The following is a 24,218-nucleotide window of genomic DNA, read 5'->3' as shown; positions in this document are numbered from 1 at the left end:
GAATATGGTTGCTCCTTCATAAACTGATTTTTGGGAATCAAAATAAACTCTTCAGCAGTTGTCATTGCTTAACTCAAATGGATGAAACAAAATTTAATAATGAGTTGAATCAGTTCGAAACCGGTTTTTGTTAGTAAAAGTGCTCGTCGTTTATCCATTGATGACTTTTTCTTGAGAACGCCTTCAAATACGTGTCTGTAATTTTCTAAGTCTCCTAAATTCACTCTAACATGGCTCAGTATAACATTGTGAAGACATTCACACAAAACAAGTATAGCATCATTGTCACAACTACGCAAATATTTCCCTAACTGTTTTGGCTGCAAATGCAACATTTGCTTCAGTATAGATAATTTTTTCTCTTTCATTGTTTAGAGAAGTTGTTTCTGCTTTATCAGATGGAAGATAGAAAACTGAAGGACCTGGCTCAGTAATATTTGATCAGTATCGTAAACAATCAGAAGTTTTTGGATCAAGATCGATAAGCAAATGCCCAAACGGTTCTTTCGTTGCCAATTGATAGCAATGTTTTCAAAATTTAACAAGGTTCAACTGTTTATCTAAAAATTCGACTTGTTGAATATCACGGGCTGATGTGAACAAAATGATGTGTTTCGTGTTCAGGTCTATTATACGAGACCACTTGCTCTGTTGATAAAGGTTGTGCTTTATATAAATAACATTAATGTTTTTGCGACGCCCTGCAGTGGCCAATTTAACAAATTCTTTGTCATTGTAAATTTCTTCGGACGAGTCGTCTATTATCAGAAGACAGTTTGACAGGCTAATCAAAAATTCTAAATTTTTGCTTTTTAAACGTAACACCAAGTTTTCTCCATGTTTTCTCCATTTTGATGTATATTTGTTGCATTTCTCTGTACAAAAAAAATGATGTTGTTAAATTTTGGGTAAAATGTGTTTGCAATCAACATTTTAAAAATTAACTCGGTTTTGCCACAACCTGAAGGCCCTACAACGGCCATAAAGACTCTATTTTGCGTAGTTATAATCTTATTCATAGTCTTGGATTTGGTAAAATGTATCCAACTAAGATTGACAGTATTGATATCCAAACTGAAGTTTCTTCACAATTTGGTTTTAAAATGGTTAATTTAACAATCCAAAGTGATATCAGCAGTAAAATTACAAATATTTGAAAGAAAATTACACATTCTGACCGTGGCAACGTTGTTTGATTACAAAATTTCCATGAAGGTTTGCTGCTACTTTCTTTTTCAAAAAAACTTTTTCTACAACAGTGTCAACTTGATCAACTGATACTCTTTCCATCTCGAGACAAATTAAATTTTCTTAAAAAATGTATTGAGAAAAAAGTCACTCTTTATAAAACAATTCATAGCAATTGAACTCAGTTAGAAAGTCTTTCAAATGAACCATAAAGCACTCCGGAAGTCGCTAAGTTTTGTCATAATGAACAATTTTGTGTACTTTTTCTTCCTTCACCAAGTGCTGAATCTCCTTTGGCATTGAAGGATCGTTCTTGTCAATTTCTTCACCAACCGGGTGTTTCGACATCAGTAGGAGTCTCGGAGGACAGACTCTGGGTTGAGTTTTTGACATTCTGCTTTCTCCACTGAAGAAAAGGTTCAATATAATATACTAAATGAGTAAATGAGCGAATTTTGTCCTCAGTCAGCAACAATTTAACTTTTCTCTGTAAAAATTGGTTTCCGGTTTTTTTTGTTTCGTCTTAGGAAATTGAAAGACTCAAATTCCCGTCCCCCGTAATCAAGGCGCAAATTGTTGAACTCGGTGACAAGGGTGCTTCCACCTTCGTCAATTTCTCTCTCATTTGTTAATCAGTTGAAACAGAATATGGCTTTTTCTTTTGCACAATGTTTGTTGAAATTGTTTTTGCCCTTTGAATGATTTTGACAGTTTTGTGTAAATTAGTTCACAGATATCGAAGGACACGCAAGTGAATTCAGATCAATGATAGAGCACTCAAGCAAATATGACAAAAATTTTACTTTTTCCTCTCCCTTAGCTTAGAATATTGCACCCGGATTCCTCGAGCGAACGCTTTGAATTATTTGTGTAAGATAAATATAAGGATAGTTTCCTGTGTCCCACTCAATACCGTGCAAATTTTTAGTCAACCAACCGAAAGATTGCTTTTGTTGAGCTGTTAACTCACTTTAACTTGTTGGAGATAAAAATGACACGCAGTCAAGATAGTCGTCGGTGCAAACACCAAGTTCTTTAACAATAAATTTTTCTTTTCTGTGACGAAATCCTTCAACGTCTAACACAACTGTTTTGCTACTCAGCATTCCAATAAATGAAAAAAGGAGGGATGAAAAACCTTTATATATAAGCAAAACAATATTCCTGACAAATGTCCGCTAAAACAGTTTTTGCTTTTCCACGGAAGCATATAAGAGTAGCCAGGTCCTTGGTTATATATTTCGTATATGAAACCACCTGCGTCGTGTAAAATAGCGTGCAAACGTAAAACTTTTGAGATTTTCAAGTATTTATCTACTGAAGAATTATGTATGCCGATAATAACACCGTAGGGCTTCATTTTTAGCGCTATATCAAAATCAAACCCTTCAATTTCACCAAAATATGCACTTGTAGCCAGAAAATAATTTAACCTTACATTGTTGTTTGGGTATAGTGATGAAACCGAAAAATAATTTTCGTGGATCTTGTTCAAACAGCTTTTGCATACAATTGGTTTTTCAAGACGCGTACCTTCTTTTCGCTAGCCTGGCTGCGCAACAAAATGATTGGGAATATAAGAAAATGGATTCTTGACCATTGAGTCGCGAAAACAATTTATTAACAACAGACAAAATGGGATTTGATTTATTGAGCACATACTTAACCTTGATCATATAAAAGCAAATTCCTTTGAAACTGTTTCAAGATAAGAAAGCAGTAAAAGAATTTTCCTAGCATATGCTGGTCTTAGTGTGTATGTATCCTCATAAATAATTTACACAATACGCTAGTAACCACACAAACACACACACACACAAAATGCAGACAAAAATGTTAACGTTATACTTTTGATTACCATTGAGAAGAAAGAATTAAATACGTTCGAGTGCTATGCAGACACGAAAGGTAGCGTAAAAGCGGTGAGGTCAAGTTTGGTTCCAAAACTTAATAGATCCGCGAGTGTAACAAAACACTATTGCGAGAACACATGTCAAGTCCCAGACATTAACAAACCTTAAAGCTTTTTATATCTTTTGATCTACATGGCATTCCTCAGATCAACGCTTTTTGGTATTTGAACAACATACTGCTTTCATTAATTGCACTAGATAAGAAAGTAATAAAATTGGGTGTGTACAGCTGGCATGAAAAGATTGGAAACGATAAAACGAATAGTATACTAAGGTTCACTTGAAATACAAGGATTTGAGTGTAATGAACTTATGTGTAATAGCTACTTGAGTGACCTTTTACAACAAAAACGGAAGGAACTGATTGAACACGCCTTAGTTTAGAATTATAACTGAACTCTTCATTTCCTAAGTTTCGCTTCAACTTTCATTTGCCCAATTCCAATTTTTATTTAGCAGAACTGTTCCTGGATTTTGACAACAGATGCCTATTGTTCTATTCGATTACCAAAATTCTGCTATAATAAAAGAAATAATTCTAATTTCTCCTCTAGCCATCATTCTAAAGGCGGAATCGACGCCTGACAGCCGAACATTTGCTTATGAGACTTACAGAAAACAGACTGTTATCATTGAACAGCAGGACTATCAGTTAGATGAGTGGGTTACAGTAAATCACATGGCTGTGCCTATTGTGATTTTTTATTTTATTTAGTCATTTCGATTTGAGAAAGGCCTTATGAAAGGAGCTCAATACTTGCTGGATTTTGTAACATCCTATGTCAGAGGGTTTGTATTCAACCCAGACACATTGGACGAGGGAGTACGAAAATTTTTTTACTATTATGACGTGAAAAAAATCCCGCTGTATGAAAATCAAGAGGGCTACTGGAGAGATCTTGAACTGGTTGAGAGCATTTGGAAAATGAAACCAGATATTGAGAGCGCAGAAACTTTTAGCGAACCACCAACACCTGCCATGGTTCATGATACAATTGACTGTACACCTGAAAACAAAACCGAAAACAAACCAGATGATGTTTCGAGCAGTGGAAGCCTTGCGACTCCACCTGTGAGCAAGTGTTTTGCACCAAAGAAACGAAGAATCGATCTCAATTATGATAACTAAATCAAACTTATTCCTTTGTTGATATTGTTTGTTGAGTGTGTGACATTCTTTTGTAAAGCTGACTTTATAAATTTTGGCTATTTTTTTTTGAATTCTCAGATCATTCAGCTTATTTCAAATTTTAGCAAAAAAAGCACTTCATATAATTCGTGGAAAAAGTCACTATCATCGAGAAAGGAAAATTTTTCAGTCATAACTTTGTCTCCGTTGTGGACAAGAAATACACTTCTAATGGTATCAACACGCTGTTAGAGGAATTTAAAAAAATGCGGCTTGCTTTGAATTGAATCGCAAAGAAAATGCAATACCAATAAAACTATTTAAGACCAATTTTCCTCACTTTGGCTTTACATGGTTGATTGCACAGATATGCTAAAATAGAACTCAAACTCAAACTCAGCCTAGTTGCCACACCCAAGTTTTGTCTAACATGTAGTGAAGTCATACATGAACACTTCAAAGAAGTCTTCATAGATACATAAATGTGTTAATCGCCGGCAAAATTGTCCAAATCATGCCCTTTTTGTTCTTAATCTCTCACACTTTTTTATCCACAATTTCGACACAAATATTTGAAATGACCTTGTACACTGAATGCTGTACAATTGGACGTCAGCTATTTTAGCCTACTGTTCTTTTAGAATATTTGGTTCGCAAAATAGTGATTGTTTTAAATAAAAACATAAAAAATAACAAAAAAAACAAATAATCAGCACCTAGTTAATCACAATTATTTGTTTCGCCAAGTTGTTAAAATGACAAAATTTCATTTTAAATTGCATTTCAACTATGAATCATTACTTTATTCTACATTCTTCGGCCAAGAAATATCAATTCTTTCACTTTTTTTGTCAAAAAATTCCGAAAAACAACAAAATTTTAATAAAAAGTAACATGCAAACAACACCCAATAACTCATTATTAACTGTTCGAGCAAACTTTCACATTATAAAACTTTGTTGCCCTCTCCCTTATAGCTAGCATAGAACATTTTATTCTACATTCTTACCTCAAAAATTAAAAACTTCTGCACATTTTTGTCCTTTTTTCATCAAAAAAATACAAAAAATGTAGTTACAAGTTATCACTGAATAATATTTAATATAAACCCGATTCCTTGACCGTAGTTCTCGTACCATTTTTTAACAGTTTTTTAATTGTATAGAAATGCTTATTGGCGGCGAAAACCAATTTTCTTAAACTTTTTACTGCCAAAAAACAGCTATTTTTGCACTTTTTTTCAAAATTTTGTCTCTTTTTGACGCAAAATGGTTTTAAAAATACACCTTAAGCGCTCCATTCAAACTATTTTCAACCCGTAATTTCACCAAAATTCAATTGACCCCCATATCAAGCATTTCCCGACACAGTAATAAAGCGGTAAAATCTCTTTTTTAACCAATTTTCAGACAAATTTTAAACCCCAATTTCTTCAATTTTTCAGTCAATTTTCACGACATTTTGTCCCACATTCATTCTCATGCGCTATTTTCAGTTCGAAACTCTACTTGAAACTTCTCTCCAATCTTGAATTTCAACAAACTTCCAATTTCAATACTTCGCACTTGCTTGTTAATTCAAACATATGGGCAATGAAACCCATAAAATTAATACCACTTGTGCGGTCTCAGACTCGCAAAACTATTAAATTTCTTACATTGGAACAGAAACTTATCAATTTTAAACTATCTTTTTTCTTCCCTCACCTCAATATTCCATCAGGTTAGTCACTTTCGCTTTTCAGTCCTTCATTAGTCTCATTAGACTAGAAAAAGGATTCAGAATTTAAAAAAAAAATTCAAAATTTTCGAAAAATTTTTTCAAGTTTCGCTCATTCACCACACCAACTTTTTTCCAAAAATTTTACAAGTTCCAACACTCTCACAACACCAATTTTACAAAATCTTTGTCAACCACGAAAAACAAAATTTTCGCAAAATTTTGGAAAAATTTTCGAAAAATTTTACAAGTTTCACTCATTCACCCCGCCAAATTTTTTTTTCCAAAAATTTTACAAGTTCCAGCACTCTCACAACACCAAACTCTCAAAAAAGTTTCAAGTCTTTGCCAACCTCGAGAAACAAAAATTTCGAGAAATTTTACAAGTTTTCGAAAAGGATACCTAAAAAAGGTCATGCCTGTATTGTAACGGGGGGACAGGTCCCCCCGTTACAAACCAGGCATTTTCACTACTACTGAGGCTATATCAGTCCAAAATCTCAATGTTGGGTGGTTCAAGTGTCAAATAGAACTTACAACTTCAGCTCGTATGTCTTCTGATCAGGAGAAATATCAGCACTGATGATTTGCAGCAAATACTCTGAGGCTTTGTTTTCACATTCTGACAATTGGTCTTCGCTCAGTGTCACAATCAGCCTGGAATTCAACAGTGCCGTTTTCGAATTTGATTTGATGGACATTTTCATCACTGAGTTCGCAGTTGTCATTTTGTATGCCTCAAAATCTCCAAACCTAAAATCAAATACAAAAAAAACAATACAAGAATGTTCGAGATTTGGGAGAAGTTTGGAAACCTAAACCTTCAAGCAAAAATTCGAGATAAAAACATAGCCGGTGTAATACTGGTTACGACTCAAAGAAACTCGCAATACTATCTCTAAAGTAACCTTAACGAAATCAGAAATATCAAGAAAAAAAATAACGGCAATAAAATCAAGGAAAATAATACAGACAACGCAACAAAAAATAATCGCCTAATAGGTATTTTTAAAAAAGCTCGTGGGGGTGTAGGCTTGTGGGTGCGTGTTCTTGGAGAGAGGGGGACCGGGGTGGTGCTGGCGGCGAGTAGGCGCGGTCACCAGATCTGTTCCTGGCAGTGTCTGTAGATTGAGTAGATAGAGGAAACTGCAATTGATAGAAAAGTTCTCAAAATAACCTTTTGCACCTTGAATAAACCTTTAGTTCCTGATTACTATCTATTGAAAACTTGGAAAATCTTCAAATGCAGCCTTCTAAGACACAAGTCAACGTTTTAAAACAGAAATCAATGTTAAAAAAGATATCAACGTTCAAGTCATCAACAAAGTTGCTTCAGCTAAAAGATATTAAAGGTGAAATTATCGGAAACTACTTAAAGATTTGTTAAATATTAACTCAAAACTAATTTTCTTCTAAATCATATCAGAGAAAAAACTAAAATAGCAAAAAGAATTGGTTGCCTAGTAATAAAATATATAAAATGGTTTGAAAAATTCTGCTTCTAGGGTTAAGCGTGCTGGGTAGTTGAGGGCACGTGGTGTGTGCGCGGGGGGAGGAGGTTGGTTTGGTGATAGGGTAGGTGACAGGTCCGGGGGATAGACAGGTTTAAGTGCCGGTGGCAAGTGAAGTGTGGTGGTTTGTAGATACGAATTCAGATAGGAGTAGGTATATGAAGGGGTAGTTGAGTGTGGGGCATGTAGGTGCGGGAGTGTTTGCAGTTTGGATAGGAGCAGGTACCATTATGGCATCAAATGTCCTCAGAATGACCTTTTAAACTTAATTATTAACAGCAGATTCTAAACTCAAAGCTTAAGAAACTAAGCTATTCTTAAAGCTGAATTTTGAAAACTGTAGTCGATGTTCTAAACAGCAGTAAAACTCAAAAAAAGAACTCACACGCTGTTCAAGTTATTTAAAAAAATGTACTCTGACTTTAAAAACCTGTATGGTACCAACACTCTTCTTCGAGTCATAAAAAGCACAAAAATTGCTCCAAACATTATATACTTATATGAAATGTTCCTCCCCAGAACATGGCTATCGAAAATGTCAGAAGTACAATTCTAGCAAATTGCTAGTCAGTTCTAGTATAATTATGTTTTAGGAGATGATGAAATCATTTAAAAACAGTACTGACATTTTTATATTTGGCAACGTTTTTTCTTGTGCATTTCTTATTTTCTTAGACTACTGGATAGAAAAGAGAAAATACCTGTTTCTCAATAAAACTCGACAATTCATAATGTTTTTGCTCATAAAGAACAAATGCTTCGTACACAGGAAAATTGTAAGTTTATTAAACTAAGAAAACGGCTGTGATCCTTTCTCCCTGTTCCTAAAAACTATATCAATTTTATTAGTAATAATATGTATAAAAACTGATTTTTGCTGTCAGTTACGTCATTCGTTGGGATCGGCAACCCAATGGGGTCTGTTAGAAGGTTGAGAGAGAACAACCTAATGTAAATTGAGCATAATATAAGCTTGACAGAAGAAGCTATACTTGTTCAAAGTAAACTTGACTAGAGAAAGGAATCCTTTTGGAACAAGAAGGAACTTGAGAACGCGTTGAGGAACGGGTTGAGAACGTGAGAGCTTAAGACCAGTTGGTGTAAATGCACTAGGCTTGCAAGTAAGAGATGCTGGTTCGAATCCAGTACTGGTCCATTTCCACAGTAGTTTCACCTGTATAGACCCCCTGACAGGGTCTGAGAACTATGTTTGGTTCTCACACCAATTAAGCAGTGTTTCTGAGAATTAAAATTGAATTTTATACGAGCTCTGCCGGGAATGGATCTTACGATTTTGCCATCTGAACGAGTTTGAACTGTTCTCTCCGATCAAGCGATAAAATGGTTTTGCAAGATTCCTACATAAAATTAGCCCGTACTTAAGGCCAAGTCAATATCAGTACTGGGCAAGTTTAATTCCAAGTCTATATAAGTACTGATTCAGAGCTATGATCATAACACATTTCAGACTTGTCAGACTTGGCCAAGACTTGGCAAGTCTAACCCAAGTGCTAAAATAAAGTTCCGTACGGGGCTCGAACCCAAAATCTCTCGTTCCCTGCATATGTTCTCCCTCCTTACTGTGCCACCGCGACTGCTGAAAGTTACTCTTTCGCCCCGTTGAAGTACGCTTGAAAGACGCAAATTTCAGGCGAGAAAGCGAGCAAATTATATCACATGGGGGACTTGCATTTGCAATTACCCAGTACTGATTTACACTTGGAGTTCTGTACGGGAGCTGTCTTGACACATATGAGCAAAAAGTATGAGTTTCAGAGTAATTCAGTGTGAAAGATCAGTTGGATTGAACCTGACTAATTATCGCTCATTATCTTCCTAAAAACAAGCAAAAATCAATAACGTTAATCTTGCAATAACGTTAAACCTGACAAACAAAAAAATTTGCTGGGAACAAAGGCTTTCCTGCACTAATTTTTTAACCATCTCAAAAAAGGGAAAATTGTGAAGGAATGTAAAATGATGCTTTCCTATAAGTGGGAGATAGATAATTGGGTGCCTTGATCTTGTGTACAAATTTCACACAAAATGACAATCTTCTAAGTCGTGTTCTCGTAGAAAAAAATGACAAAACTGTAATCGTAAAAGAGTCCGGCTAAAAATGTAGAATTTGTAGCAGTTTAACACAAAATTGAAGTCTTAAAGAAAACTGACATTAAAGTTGCAATCTTATAAAAGTCGGACATACAGCGGCGTCGTTTTGACAATAAAAATGTAACATGCCAAAATGGCATCGCCGAATGATATTTTGCTGGGATAGCTGAAGGATAGCTTGAGGGATTTAGCTATAAGCCATCACTGCTGAGCCAGGGTACTTTTCGAACGCAGTGTTAATTTACACAAAAGTTTATCATTTTTTTCCAATTTTATTTTAAATTTCAAAGTGGGGTGAAAAATTTACGATTTTTAATTTGATCTTCAATTGAGGAGTTTTTGGATCAACTTTAACATAACAGTAGACAAAAAAATTCATAATGAAACAATTTTGATACCAGAGATGACAGGAGAAGTTTTGTTTTTTAAGTTCTTGCGAACTGATAATTGTCATTATAGTCATGACAATCTCGAACAAAAAATTTAGAAAACGCTGAAGATGCCGTCTTGATCGTATCATTCATTAAAAGTTAAAGGAATATCGCTTTAATCTAGAAGGAAAATGTTTAAAAATGGTCTCCTTAGATGACGTAGGTTCAGCGCTTTGGATTTCATAATAGCGCTCAAGTGCGCGTAATTAAGATCCTAACAACTTCAATATTAGGATCCGTAAGTTATCTAGTAAGATCTGGACAAATTTTGTACTAAAAGTTAACCAGTATAATCTTTGCGGACCACAATTTATCTGACAAAACGCCAAATTTGAGGAATGAAAAACTATCTGGCAAGATTGATCCGTTCAAAGTCTACGCTAATTGTTCCAACTGTAAAAATGAAAATTTGTAAATTAAGCTAAAAAATATTTTTTGTTCTATAATTGAGAATTGAGGTATCAAAAGCGTTCAGAGTTAGCTGTACTCATTTTGAAAATATTAACCATTTTTCTTTAAAACTTAATTCAGCTCGGCAAACTGATTCATTATTATCACTTCATGGCAATTTTTTTGCCCCGATGCAGAACCTTTTGTCTTAAAATCCCTACTCCCTAATCCTTGCATAAAAAGTTCTCTAAAAATCATTTACGTCATTGATTTATTTGACAACTTTTTGTCAGCTTATTGTTCAGAGAAAATAAACAAGACTTGAATCCTAACATCCCCTTATTTTGTTCTCATGTTTTTGACTACTTCATTGTTTCGATTGAAACAAATTCTTTGTTATAAACTTCTTTTCTACTATTTTTTTGTTTCTATTGGCACAACTCTTTTGAAAAAAATCAATAGAAAGCAAATTTCTATCAAGCGCCTCCTTCTCAATTCTTGTCCATCAATTTGCATATTCACATCGAAAAGTTTATCCTGCAAGTGGCGTCAACGAATCGAATCAGTTTTTGCTCAAACTCTAAAAAATAACCATGACATCTCGGCTCAGATACACTCCAACTTTACATTAATGAACGACGTGTTACTTTAAGCAAAAAAGTTTTAATTGAACTTTATAACAATTAAAGACTTTTTTATTAAAAAATACAACTTGATTAAATCATTTTGTTTCGATTTTAATCTGTAGGCCACTAAATTTTAAAAGCAAATTATGATATGAATTAAAAAAAAATAGATGTTGACAACCTTTTGCTCCCAGATTTTGCAGGACTAGATCTCCTTTATAATAAATTGTCAAGACAAAGTGCGGGAAACTAAATAATTGAAAAAATAGAGTCAGCAAAGGAATCCCTGTTTAACATAGTATTGATAGCAGAACTAAAAGACAATTGTTTTTATCTGTAATAGGGATGGTGATTGTTAGGCACATTCTGCGTTTTGAGCTTATTCATGGCGTTGTGTTTCATATTAGCACACTATAATACGCACATTTTTGATCCGGACAACTTTAATATTGGACCGCCTAATGTACCTTGTTTGAATTTGTAGAATTAATGTTCTAATATTTATCTCGTAAAACTTTTCAAGTCCAAAATCCATCTGGTGAAATACAAGTCTGAAGGATAAAATGTTATCTGGGACAATTTTTTCGCTCAAACTCTGCTTTAGTTGTTTCAATTACTTTTATTAAAAGCGTACAAATTTAGCTGTGCTCACGTCATTTAATAATTATTGAACAATTTAACAATAAATTGTTTTCAACCGGTAGGTTATGAGAAATCCTCTAATTAAGCAAGATCCAATTAAGACACAACGAACTTGCTAGGTCATCAAAAAGTCCTTACTATCCATATCCAATGATGCATGCCAAATAGCAGTACTAAGAACTATATGGGATTTAATTATAGGGGACATAGTTATATGTCAGAGAAGGTGACCTAATTCGACAATCCAACTTTCTGAAAAAACTTGTTTCAGCTCACCTAACAGTTTGAGTTTGTAATTACTCGACCGGACGTGCTCTATTATTACCATTTCATGCCGTTTTTTGTACCGCAAGGCAAAACTTTTGTTGTGTTTTTATCTGTTTATTTATTTCTTTGTTTAATGGTTCTTTAAATAAATTTTTAGCAAACCAGCTGTTCTAAAAATTTATATTTTTCGTGTAGTTGACTGATGTGACAGCGTTATTAATCAGGATACAGCTCAAAGTAAAAGAATGGACGTCGATCTTCTTATACCACTAGTTTGTTCTCGTGTTTTAACTTTTTCATTGTTTCTATTGACTCTAAATTTTTGTCAACATCTTTTTGACTACTTTATTGTTTCTATTGGCTCGATTTTTTTCGTTCAAAATGTTAACCGAACGCAAATTTAAATACTGAGCTAATATGATGAATCGTTTTTCTTCCAAATTTACAAGAAAAATTTTATCCTGCAAGATCTTCTCAACTTTTTAACTAGAGAGGCAAATAAATCTTAGTTATGATACAACCAAAGAACAACCAAAAGCTTAACCCTGTAACATCAAAATATCCTTTTGTAAAAGAAAAAACTAATTGAATAATACTGCTCGCAATCTTTGGTAAGTTTTTCAACCAACCTTCCTATCAATTTTTTCGATGATTTGGTCGATTTCTCACCGCCTTCATGCAATTCATCAGAATATTCTCCACTTTTTCGTTGAGAATTTGACCCAGAAGTCAAATTCACCCTCAAATCTTCGTTAGCTTGCTTGATAACAGTTGCAGCAACAATATCAAAATCATTCGAATCATTCACTCCCACTTTATTCTGAGCCATAACACGAAACTCGGAAAACAAACTGATAAATTCGCTTAAATCTGCTTTCAAATTGGAAGTTTCCGTTATTGTTTTCCATCTTTTAGAACTGGTAGAGTATCCCTGGATGACGTAACTGGTGATTGGTTTTCCGCCATTATCCACGGGTGTTTTCCATGAGATGAAGCAAGAGTTTTCGTCCTGATGTAGTTTTACATTTCTCGTTTTTGAGGGTGGAGCTGAAATAATTGACGACTGCTTTGTTATTATTCTTTGAAAAATTGTTGAACATGCTTTTACATGACCCGTCAGCGACAAGCAGAAAAGTTCAACCGATATTGTGAAGAGAAATTGAAAAAAGTAGTCAATTCATAATACCTAAAAGATCTTTTCCGATTCTGCACCAGGAGAGGGGGAGGGTGAGCAAAAATAAAAAAAGGACAAAAATTCAAATTAAATTATTTAAAAAAATGTTACGGATAGAACTCAATATCAATGACAATTTATCTGTCTGATAAAATTTTGCATAAAATTTTAAGTTTTGTTCTTTCAAAACTGGTCTTTCAAATTCTGTTTAAAATGATTTTGAAGGAAGATGTGAACAAGTCAAAAACTTTAGTCATGCAAAAGTTTAAAAAGCAGTGAAAAATTGAATGAAAAATAAGTGGAAAAAAACTTCACTCCAGAATTTTTTGCCACATAACGGATTTTTTGGCCGGAAACAATTTGAGATGATGTCGCAATATAAACGCTCATCTGTCGATCTGTCGTGGGTACAAGTTTTTCAAGCAAAACCTTTGTATGGGTACACCTATTTGATGATAGAATCTGAATGTATTTTGTTTCCTGTCTTCAATGCGCAAAATAAGAAAACAACACATCGCCCTTGGGGCAAAAAAATTACATGCTGGGGGTACATGATAGCTGGGGGTACACGATAGATCTGATTATTTTGCCAAAGAATTTATACTTCAAGAGAGTAGCAAGATTTTATCAGAGCGCTATGTGATCTCAGCTGAAGCAGTTCAAAAAACAGTTTGATTTTTTAACAAAAATTTGGAAGTGGGCTCTAATCAACAAACTATGTATTCCATTGAGCTAAAACGATTTATAGCAAATGTTTAAACCCAGTTTAATATTTTCAACTCAGAGGTTTAATTATACAAATTGAAATCTCGAACAATTTGGAGATTCCTGGAAACAATTATTTTAACGGAAAAAATAAATAGTAATTTTTTGATGAAAATCCAATTTTTGAATAGTTTCCAAGATAAACTATATTGTTCCCATAAATTGACAAACATTAACATGTATTATGATTGCAAAATGATCTTTCGTTCAAGAACTTGAAACTAAGTCAACAAAGTTCCGTGAAAGATTAAACTCGGCCAAAAACGTGCACGAAGCAGTAATAAGAAGAATAATGTGAGTTGAGAAAAAGCTCGTTTGTAATTAGCAGTCGATAGTTTTTGGAATTTTTATCCAAGAAAAACGGAAATTGCTTTTTTCGATAATTGGAGTTTGAAAGGAATCAAGCTGATATTAGACTCTTTTAATTGAATTCTGCTAATTATACCTGCTTTGTCTTGGCCAGTATTCTCTAGAAGAAACTTTTGGCTTACCGACTTTTTCTTACCACCAAGATTCAGTTTTGAGACAGATAAATTTTAAAACTTTTGTAAAATGGGGGAAAATTGTAGTTTAGATATGGAAAATTAGTCGATCATTTCTTCAGACATTTTTTTTTCAGATTCTTATTCTATTTAATAGGTTGGCAATTTTAACACATCGCCTTTTCCACGTTTAACAGTATATATGCTTTTTTGGGAGCCATTTTTTATGCTGTGGTTCGGCTGCTAATCTTATAGAGGCGTTGCCATATCAATTCCACAAACAATCCAGTAAATCTCAATTCAATTCGACATTCCAGTAAATCAACGTAGGCTCTGAACTTTGTTCAATAATACCGCATTAATTGTTTTCTTTTGAAATGTCACCAAAAATGCTCAAGCATTTTTGTAATATTTTCTGATTTACAGCTCATTTTGGCCGAACTTTGTTACAGATTTACACGCCGTAGTACGGTTGACGAAATTGTTCAATAAATCGCCAATTAGATTGAAAGCATATAAACGTAGCTGGCGATGTGCCAGAAAACAACTGCAAAATATTTGTAGAGCTGTAAACGCCTATATTACAATAGAAAACCAGACAAAAAGCGATTTGAAATATTCTCAACATTTTTTGGAAAAAATTCTTGATTATAAAAGCTGCCTCGGGAAGAGTGAAGCAAGGTTGTCGCCAGTAAGAATGAAACTCGAGGTCACCCCTTCACACAACCCAGTCATCGAAATAACAACAGTCCAAAATTTACATTAATGACTGAGAATAAACAAACTTTTAAAAGAGCGCAAAATATCAAAAGTCTTCAGATGAAAAAGAATCAACCATAAAATATGTAAGATATCTGGCACTGCGAGGATAAATTTACATAATTTTTTTAACAGTTTTCTTTTGTTTTCTTTTTCCATACCAATAAAAAATCTATTGCACAAATCTATGGCTAGATTAGAAAACACTGTCAGATCGGTCTTAGGATTGCTATTGCTCGCAAAAAAGGAAAAAAATTCGAAAAAATACAAAAAGAGAAAAGAATTTTGAAATCCGAACTTATTGCACCAAATATTTCGGTCGATATTACAATGTTGTCAGCTCTAGCTCTAGCTCCCTCTTCGATCAAAATTGAAGGAATCTATTCCACACTGAACTGCGAAAATACTTTAGATTTCTGCCTTTTTCTTCCATTTTTTCAAAATATCTCGCATTGCGTAAAAAACGTGCGGTCCTACAAGTCCTAAGAAAAAGAAGACTTGTAGGCAGTTTGGAGGAAAATTGCGTGGAAGCGGAATTTTTTTAGAGAATTCACAGGACATAATGTCATATTAAATTGACTTATGATCGGATCCAATCGGGAGCACACCTATGGACTCTACTTTCATGATACCGGACTGTGGATGGGTTTTAGTAGAAGCAGAGAGAAATTTGAGCCCAATTGCGTCTGATCAGAGGCGATTCTCTGCGCAAATTGATCTTATCACAGATATTATTGTGCCGAACTTTTTCTGACCAGACACAATTTTGATAGCAAGTGGGTCAAATAGCAGCGAAAAATTTTTTGCTAATCGTTTTTTTTAATATATTAGGCGAAAGGAACCAAACAATACTCCGTCTTATCATAGACTCTAAACAAATCCGTTGACTGTGATGAAACCAAGAGCTTACCCATGTCGAAGTTTTTGGGTAAATCTTTGTAAGAAATGCGTTGATTGCGGTGAATGCGGTGACAAAAAATATTTCACCGCATTTCACCGCTTTTCATACAAAAATTCACCGCAAAATTCACTGTATTTCTTACAAACATTTTCCGCAAAAATCCCCGCATTTCTTACAAAAATTTACCGCAAAATTCACTGTATTTCCTACAAAAATTTTCCGCAAAAATCCCCGCATTTCTTACAAAAATTTACCGCATGGTGGCAAAAAATTTTTTTGTGGCAAATAAATGTAACGTATGCGGTGAATGCTGTCAATGCGATGAAAAAACGAAAATCAACGCATTTCATCGCATTTCTTACAAATATTCACCGCATTTGTTTTCCAACGTTCACTTAAATTCACATGAAATATTTCACAAATAAGTGACAGTGATAGCAGTGGAATAAGAAGATAAAGACATGCAGGAGGAAAGACGTTTGAACCCGTGTATGGAAGTGTCTTTTTTGTAAGAATACCGAGAAAGCGGTGAAAATGAAAAATTCACCGCAATTCACAGCATTCACCGCAAAAAGATGAAAAAAATACGCGGTGAAAATTATTTTTTCACCGCATTTCACCGCATTTCTTACGAAAATCCACCGCCAAACCTCGGCCCGGGTAAGCAGCGAACAAGAACTTTTCCATTTAAAAAAAAAATGTTGCAAATAAATTTTTTGTGAATCGAATCTACCCACTTTCAACTGCTGTGCAACAATATTGCAACAATCAGATGCAAAAAAAAAGCACAAGGTAAAATCTCAAATTTTTAACGCGGGTGAGTCTGATCAGAGATCATTTTGTCCTGCGAGGGTCTCCTAGGAGGTCACATCGGGGCCTGGTCCTGGGTCTGACCGCTTCTATTTTGTTTCTCATCCATTACCATATCTCATAACCATAAAAATTTTGTCCAGTTAGCTTTGAAAATGTGCATTCTCATACGTATACAAAGACGTATATGCTCATAAGCACGCACACTTGAACTTTCCAACTTCATGCAACTTCTTTTTATTTCATACATAGCGTGAAAACGTTAAACTTGAACCTTTGAAAAAAATACCTTGAACTTCAATTGTAAAATCTTTCCTGTCTTCGCCAAACTCATTCCAACAATGCAGTGAATAAACTCCTCGTTTCTGTCTGTTCACTTTCTTCACCTTCAGCATAGCTTTGTTCGAATGACCTCCACAGTCGGGCAGCTCTGATGAACTTTGGTGACCTTCCGGTGTAAACTCCCAGACCCAAAATGGTGTCGGTTTTCCACTCACAGTCAGAGAAACGTTTAGATCTTCGCCTTGTTTCAACGTGATTGAGCCGTTGTGAAGTTTTCTCGGTATTTCGATCTTCGGAGCGGCTTCAAACAAATAGAAAAATTACATTAAATTGATTGACTTTTCTGCGAATAAGAGCGGGTCAAGAAAAAATCACAACTCTCTCTGACGAGATTTTGTCAGTGTTATCCATGCTTGAAAACAATGTCAGTGTTATCCATGCTTGAAAAAAATGTCAGTGTTATCTATGCTTGAAAACACTGTCAGTGTTATCCATGCTTGATAACACTGTCAGTGTTATCCATGCTTGAAAACACTGTCAGTGTTATCCATGCTTGATAACACTGTCAGTGTTATCCATGCTTGATAACACTGTCATTGTTATCCATGCTTGATAACACTGTCAGTGTTATCCATGCTTGATTACACTGTCAGTGTTATCCATGCTTGATAACATTGTCAGTGTTATCCATGCTTGATAACACTGTCAGTGTTATCCATGCTTGATAACACTGTCAGTGTTATCCATGCTTGATAACACTGTCATTGTTATCCATGCTTGATAACACTGTCAGTGTTATCCAAGCTTGATAACACTGTCAGTGTTATCCATGCTTGATAACACTGTCAGTGTTATCCATGCTTCAAAACACTGTCAGTGTTATCCATGCTTGAAAACACTGTCAGTGTTATCCATGCTTGATAACACTGTCAGTGTTATCCATGCTTGAAAACACTGTCAATGTTATCCATGCTTGATAACACTGTCAGTGTTATCCATGCTTGATAACACTGTCAGTGTTATCCATGCTTGAAAACACTGTCAGTGTTATCCATGCTTGATTGCACTGTCAGTGTTATCCATGCTTGATAACACTGTCAGTGTTATCCATGCTTGATAACACTGTCAGTGTTATCCATGCTTGAAAACACTGTCAGTGTTATCCATGCTTGATAACACTGTCAGTGTTATCCATGCTTGATAACACTGTCAGTGTTATCCATGCTTGAAAACACTGTCAGTGTTATCCATGCTTGATAACACTGTCTGTGTTATCCATGCTTGATAACACTGTCAGTGTTATCCATGCTTGATAACACTTTCAGTGTTATCCATGCTTGAAAACACTGTCAGTGTCATCCATGCTTGATAACACTGTCAGTGTTATCCATGCTTGAAAACACTGTCAGTGTTATCCATGCTTGATAACACGGTCAGTGTTATCCATGCTTGATAACACTGTCAGTGTTATCCATGCTTGATAACACTGTCAGTGTTATCCATGCTTGATAACACTGTCAGTGTTATCCATGCTTGATAACACTGTCAGTGTTATCCATGCTTGATAACACTGTCAGTGTTATCCATGCTTGATAACACTGTCAGTGTTATCCATGCTTGAAAACACTGTCAGTGTTATCCATGCTTGATAACACTGTCAGTGTTATCCTTGCTTGAAAACACTGTCAGTGTTATCCATGCTTGATAACACTGTCAGTGTTATCCATGCTTGATAACACTGTCAGTGTTATCCATGCTTGATAACACTGTCAGTGTTATCCTTGCTTGATAACACTGTCAGTGTTATCCTTGCTTGAAAACACTGTCAGTGTTATCCATGCTTGATAACACTGTCAGTGTTATCCTTGCTTGATAACACTGTCAGTGTTATCCATGCTTGAAAACCAACATTGCGAACAATTGCGATGGATATTTCCGATTTGAAGCAAATGGGAACTATTTTCGATTAATGTTACTGTTCTGCGACACGCTCATAACCCAAACCTTTAAACGTGGTAGTGAAAACAGCCCTCGTTTTTCGAGCAAATTTGCCCGATAGTAAATTAAAACCCAAATAGTAGATTTGCCCAAATGGTAGTGAAAACATGGGATGTCTGTGCAAAGTTCTAGCGATAAAAACATAGGTGTTTTCCACGTATGTGTCTACGATTTGATTGCAAACTAATTGACCCTTGATTACCCTTAATTCTCTAATACCTACTTGCAACACTAAGCACAGCTTCTTTACTCTCCACATTTGTTCCTCCATCACTACCGACACTAATTGATGATTTACACTGAAACTTCAGCCCATCTTCCCACTCTCTGACGTCACACAGGGACAGTTTGAACACCTTGACACATTTCAGCTGTTCACGCGAAGGATGAGATTCGTGAGATGGTTCTTCTGTCTCTTGAGTAAATCGGGATCCGAGAACTTTACGACCATTTTTGAACCTGTAAGAACAATTGGAACTATTAAGTTTCAACTCGTTTTTCACTTAGTCAAAAAATTTTCCATTTTTAAACATATGAAATCGTCGGTATCCTTGTTTTTCTAGCCAGAAACAACGTTAGCTCTTATGATTTCTACTTCTGTATAGTCGTTTTTATTCGGTATTTAACATTAGAGAGATTCGGTATCGCCATTTTTTTTTAAATTCGGTATCCTGATGTTAACTGTAAAGCTGAAAGTAATTAGTTATCATATAGTTCTGGTTACATTGAATGACTCTAAGTTTGTTATTTATTTGAAAAATTGAATTTTCAAACAAACCTTTTTGCAACTTTTCGGAGGCGGCAAAGATTTTGAAAATTTACGCTAGTAGTGAAGACATTTAACAAAAAGTAACTTCGAATTTTATGACTATAAGATATCAAGTTTATCTGAAATTAATTAACCAGCGCAATATTAAAAATGAATTTTACCATGTTACTGATTCGATGCCAGCCATTGTGCACTCAAACACAGCAGTAGCTCCGATTTCAACTGTTACGTCATCCAAATCAGTTATCAAACTGGGTTCAGAGACTTCTAGAATGTTCTCATCTCTTGACATTTCTTTTCGTTGAGACCTTTTTGAGATATCATTCTCGATACTAGCAGACGAGGGATCCGAAATTAGCAATTTTGAATCGGTTCCAAGATTTTCGGGAATAGTTTCAGTTTGTTCGGTTTCTTCAACACTCGAGTCAGAACTTTCCGCAGATTCGAAACCCGATTTCAAAATTGAAGCAAGAACTGATTTTTTGTCAGGTTTAGAGCCCAAAGTTGAGCTATTATTGGGGGACAATTGGTGGTCATGTGATTTACTTTGAACCGGATGTTGAGTATTTGAAAGTTGAACAAGTGTGACATTTTCAATTTTTTCATTATTTGATTTTTTGTTCAAACGATTTGTAAGTTGTTCATTTAACAGCTTGTGAGGAACTCCTCCAGAATCATTTGACTGTTCGGATAATTCGTCGTAAGTATACTCGGTTTCCGAATCGTTTACAGTTTCATCGCCAGCATTAGTATCACCAACTGTAATTTTATCATCCCTATCAATTTCATTATTAGGAAATTTCCATAACTGGTTAGTGTTCATTTTGATAGAAGAATTAAAAGGCCGTTTCTGTCTGCAGGGAAACACAATTTGTTTTCGTTGTGTTTCGGCCCCAATATCGTCAAATTCTTCATTGCCTGTTTTGGGATAAAGCAATTTTGTTTGCCGTCTTGACGAATGGTTGCTTGCATTTTTGGAGTTTTCAAGTGCAGAGATTTTGGAACTTTCTGGAAAAGAGTTTGAAAGGTCGGTTTCTTTTTCGTGAAGACTTTCGAAAGACTCAGTATCGCATCTTATTATCAAAGCTGTCTGCTTGATAGTTTCCATTGATCTTGTGTTTGATAGCTGTGAGAGATTTGATTGGTCAATATCCGCGGATGAAACTTGGCAGCACCACTCTGATTGGTCAAAATTTGCTCCACTGCTGGCGGTGAGAAAGTTGACAGATTGACCGAGGGGAACAATTGAACTCAATTCTGTGTTTGGCATGTTTACACTTTTGCCTTAAACACATCTAAAAGTAAATGTAATCTGTTCACGAAAAGTATCCCAAGATCAGGTCTGATACCCGAAACAGGGCCAGACGCACTTGGGTTGTGTACAGAACAAGTGAGGGAGGGGCAGGGGTGCGACCGCACTTATATTCTGGACTGTTTCGTTCCTGCATTTTCCTCCAGCCCAAACCGGAATTTAGTCCTTTCGGTCTGGTCCGTACCTAATTTGGGCAAAGAAACTTGTCCTAGGAGCTGTTCAAATTAACTTACCAACATCTAATTTGTCGAAGTCTTGATGAACTACCAAGGCGTCAACGAAATTGCGTTTTTCTCGTTTTCTGTCGCGATTCCTTATCGGTTTCGGATGTTCTGGTGAACATGTTTTGACAGCCATTTTAAGCTGATTGACCGGAATCCAAGCAGCAGTTTTTCTGTATGTCGATTCTTCACGATTGCTCACACTGGCTGAAACGACAAGAAACGTTTGACAACTATTGTCAATTTATTTTTATAGTAAATTCAGAGCATTTTGTTTGTTTTGTTTTCCTGGTTTAGAATCAAACAAGTAGTGATCAAACCGAAAACACCTATTGTTCAAAATAAGACATACAAAATTTATTTGTTTATTTGTTTGACTTTGAAATTATAAGTACAAATCATTTAGGAACTTTTATTATGGATACTATTAACACTATGTGGTCTCTTCATGGAAACTAAGAACCATACATGCTCAGAATGATCAGAAAGAACCAAAAATGGTATATTGGTGGTTAAAAATGAACCATAAAAAACTTTTTCTGACAATAAAGAAACATAGCCGGCAAATTGCCGGAAAATAGCCGCCGTTGACCCGCTTGACGCACATTGGGATTAGAACAAAAAGAGAAAAAAGAAAACATATAAATTGACAGAAATTTTTAGGAGTCAAAGTGTTCTTATTTGATGTGTGTAAATTCTGCATATTCAGTTATATCCAAAAATTACACTTAATTCACCTTCTTAACTGAAGGCTATTAAGCAAAACACTAACAATAGCTAGCAATTGCTTGAAAGAACTTTGATAACCTAATGCGTTACGACTTAATGACCGCGTTTTGTATCCCGTTTCGTTGGATTTTAATTTTTTGACATTGACCGTATTCACTACATTACGTAATTCAATACGTGAAAAAAATTACAATCCATTCAGTTGAAACAGTGTGGGAAATAAGTCAGAAGTCATGCGTTAAAACCGTGACTTGTGTAAAAACGAACAACGTGATCAGAAGGTAAAGCGAATTAAAAACATTGAGCTAATACAATAACCTTTTGCATTTAATCATCAATTCTTTACCTCAACTGGATTGATTTAAAAAGATTGCTGAAATTGATATCAAATTCACAACGGCCGAAATGCGTAAAACATTGAAGACATTTGGTAACGATAAAAATGTCCAATGTTCATAGGATGGTAGAAATACTGATAGGCGATAAAACTCGGCAGCCCTACAAATTGACATGAATTAACTAATGATGTTGGTCATGGAAAAACAACTCCTCAATCAACTTTAATACCCAAAATCACATTTTGAAAACATAAGGCAGCTCAACATCTTAGAAGTTTAACCAAATGTGTCAACAGAAATAGAATACTACAAACAAAAACTCAAAAAACCATTAATTTTTCAAACTACTGCAATTAAGACAAAATTAAGATATTCTTTTTCATTGTAGGTGATATGATGGAAAAAAAGAATTCAAACTATTTCAAAATTAAGTCGATCTCAAAGAAATAAAAGCAAAAAAATACTCAAAGGCAAGATAGTTTTAGAACAATACCGAAGCCCCCCACAAGAAGCTATAGTCGTTAAAACTTTTAACAAATGAAAAACGTAAAACAAAAAATACTGGTTATAGGGTCTACTAGATGCTAGAATGTACAGAATATAGGCGCAATGTAAGAAACACAGGCACAAAATGACCATTTGATTCTTGAAAGTTAAAAATCTAACTTAAAGGAAAACAAGAAAAACGGTAAATTACAAAAATTAGCATTCTAGACTTAATTTAAACCAAAAGCCATGCTTCTGTACAGATTTAAAACATTAAAAACGAATTTCAAAGATTAGGAGCGTTGAAACGTTTCGGTAAATAAAGCTAAAACAAAATTTTGAAAAGTTCATTTATTTAAAAGTTTCAATTGTATTTTAAAACTTTAACCCCAAAAAAACAAAAGAAATAGTGAAAGAGCAAAATTCAAGTCCCTGTTGTTGCATTAAAAGAATGTTTCCAGTAAATAAAACCAAATACAAAAAAGAAATTGAAGAAAAATCTAGAATAATCGGATGAGAATTTGCACAGTTTTATTAAACAAAATTACCTCGTGGTAGAAAGAGGCATTCAGTATATGAGTGATGAATGATAACAGCTGAGAAAAATAAAAATGAAGAATTAATTGGAAAAAATCCTAAAACTATATAGAAACTTAAAAAATATGTGCTAATTTCAAACTTGAAACGCATTATTAGTCTCTTCAAATATTTTTGAGGGCTGCACTTCAGTATGATGTCAAATAAACATTATTTCCCCATCATTTTTAAAAACACTGTTCAGGGTCAAAAAATCATTCAACGAACGCAGCGCATGATCGAAAAACTTCTGTTGCTCAGAAAAAAATGATTTCACACTGCATTTTTACTCACTTTCAATTTCAGGTCAAAACGCCGTCTGAACGAATAGTACTTCTGGTCAAAAAACCTTAATAAAACCAATACTCCTCTTCGATTCGTAAAAAACATAGCAGGACATGACCTGACGTACAATTCAAAGAATTTTCATTGACTAAAAAAACTAGATCTGGAAGGGACTGAGTGAATAGGGAAAACTTTTTCTAAAAAATCAGATAAAAAAATCAAAGTTAAAACGATTGAGCCGCATGTGAACAAAAAACTATTAGCGAGAAAGGGAAATTTAGTTCAAACAAAAAAACTAGGCCTAGAATGAGCTATTCATCGATTGGGAAAACCATTAAGAAAAACTCTGATCCAAAAAAACGAAAAATCAGAAAAAATTAAAGTGAAATTGCCGCATGTGAAC

The 24,218-nt window shown here is 34.7% G+C and overlaps 2 protein-coding genes across 2 annotated transcripts in view; one reads left to right on the top strand and one right to left on the bottom strand.

Annotated features, from left to right (window-relative positions):
• The window catches only part of LOC142349540 (endoplasmic reticulum resident protein 44-like), a 558,035-nt gene that overhangs the window by 282,927 nt on the left and 250,890 nt on the right, over positions 1-24,218 (top strand). The gene's annotated exons all lie outside the window — the stretch shown is intronic.
• The window catches only part of LOC142349043 (uncharacterized), a 116,000-nt gene that overhangs the window by 72,902 nt on the left and 18,880 nt on the right, over positions 1-24,218 (bottom strand). The window contains exons 6-11 of the mRNA XM_075400455.1: positions 21,414-21,608; positions 20,030-21,152; positions 19,323-19,558; positions 17,109-17,402; positions 12,558-12,975; positions 6,487-6,702 (exon numbers count right to left, since the gene is read on the bottom strand). Of these exons, the coding sequence (XP_075256570.1) occupies positions 6,487-6,702; positions 12,558-12,975; positions 17,109-17,402; positions 19,323-19,558; positions 20,030-21,152; positions 21,414-21,608 (2,482 nt within the window). The remainder of the gene's footprint in view (positions 1-6,486; positions 6,703-12,557; positions 12,976-17,108; positions 17,403-19,322; positions 19,559-20,029; positions 21,153-21,413; positions 21,609-24,218) is intronic.

The sequence above is a fragment of the Convolutriloba macropyga genome, chromosome 11 (assembly GCF_964194025.1).
Source record: "Convolutriloba macropyga chromosome 11, txConMacr16.3, whole genome shotgun sequence".
In the NCBI taxonomy this organism is placed as follows: domain Eukaryota; kingdom Metazoa; phylum Xenacoelomorpha; order Acoela; family Convolutidae; genus Convolutriloba; species Convolutriloba macropyga.
The sequence above is the reverse complement of the archived record's forward strand: the minus strand, read 5'-3'. Positions and strand labels throughout refer to the sequence as shown.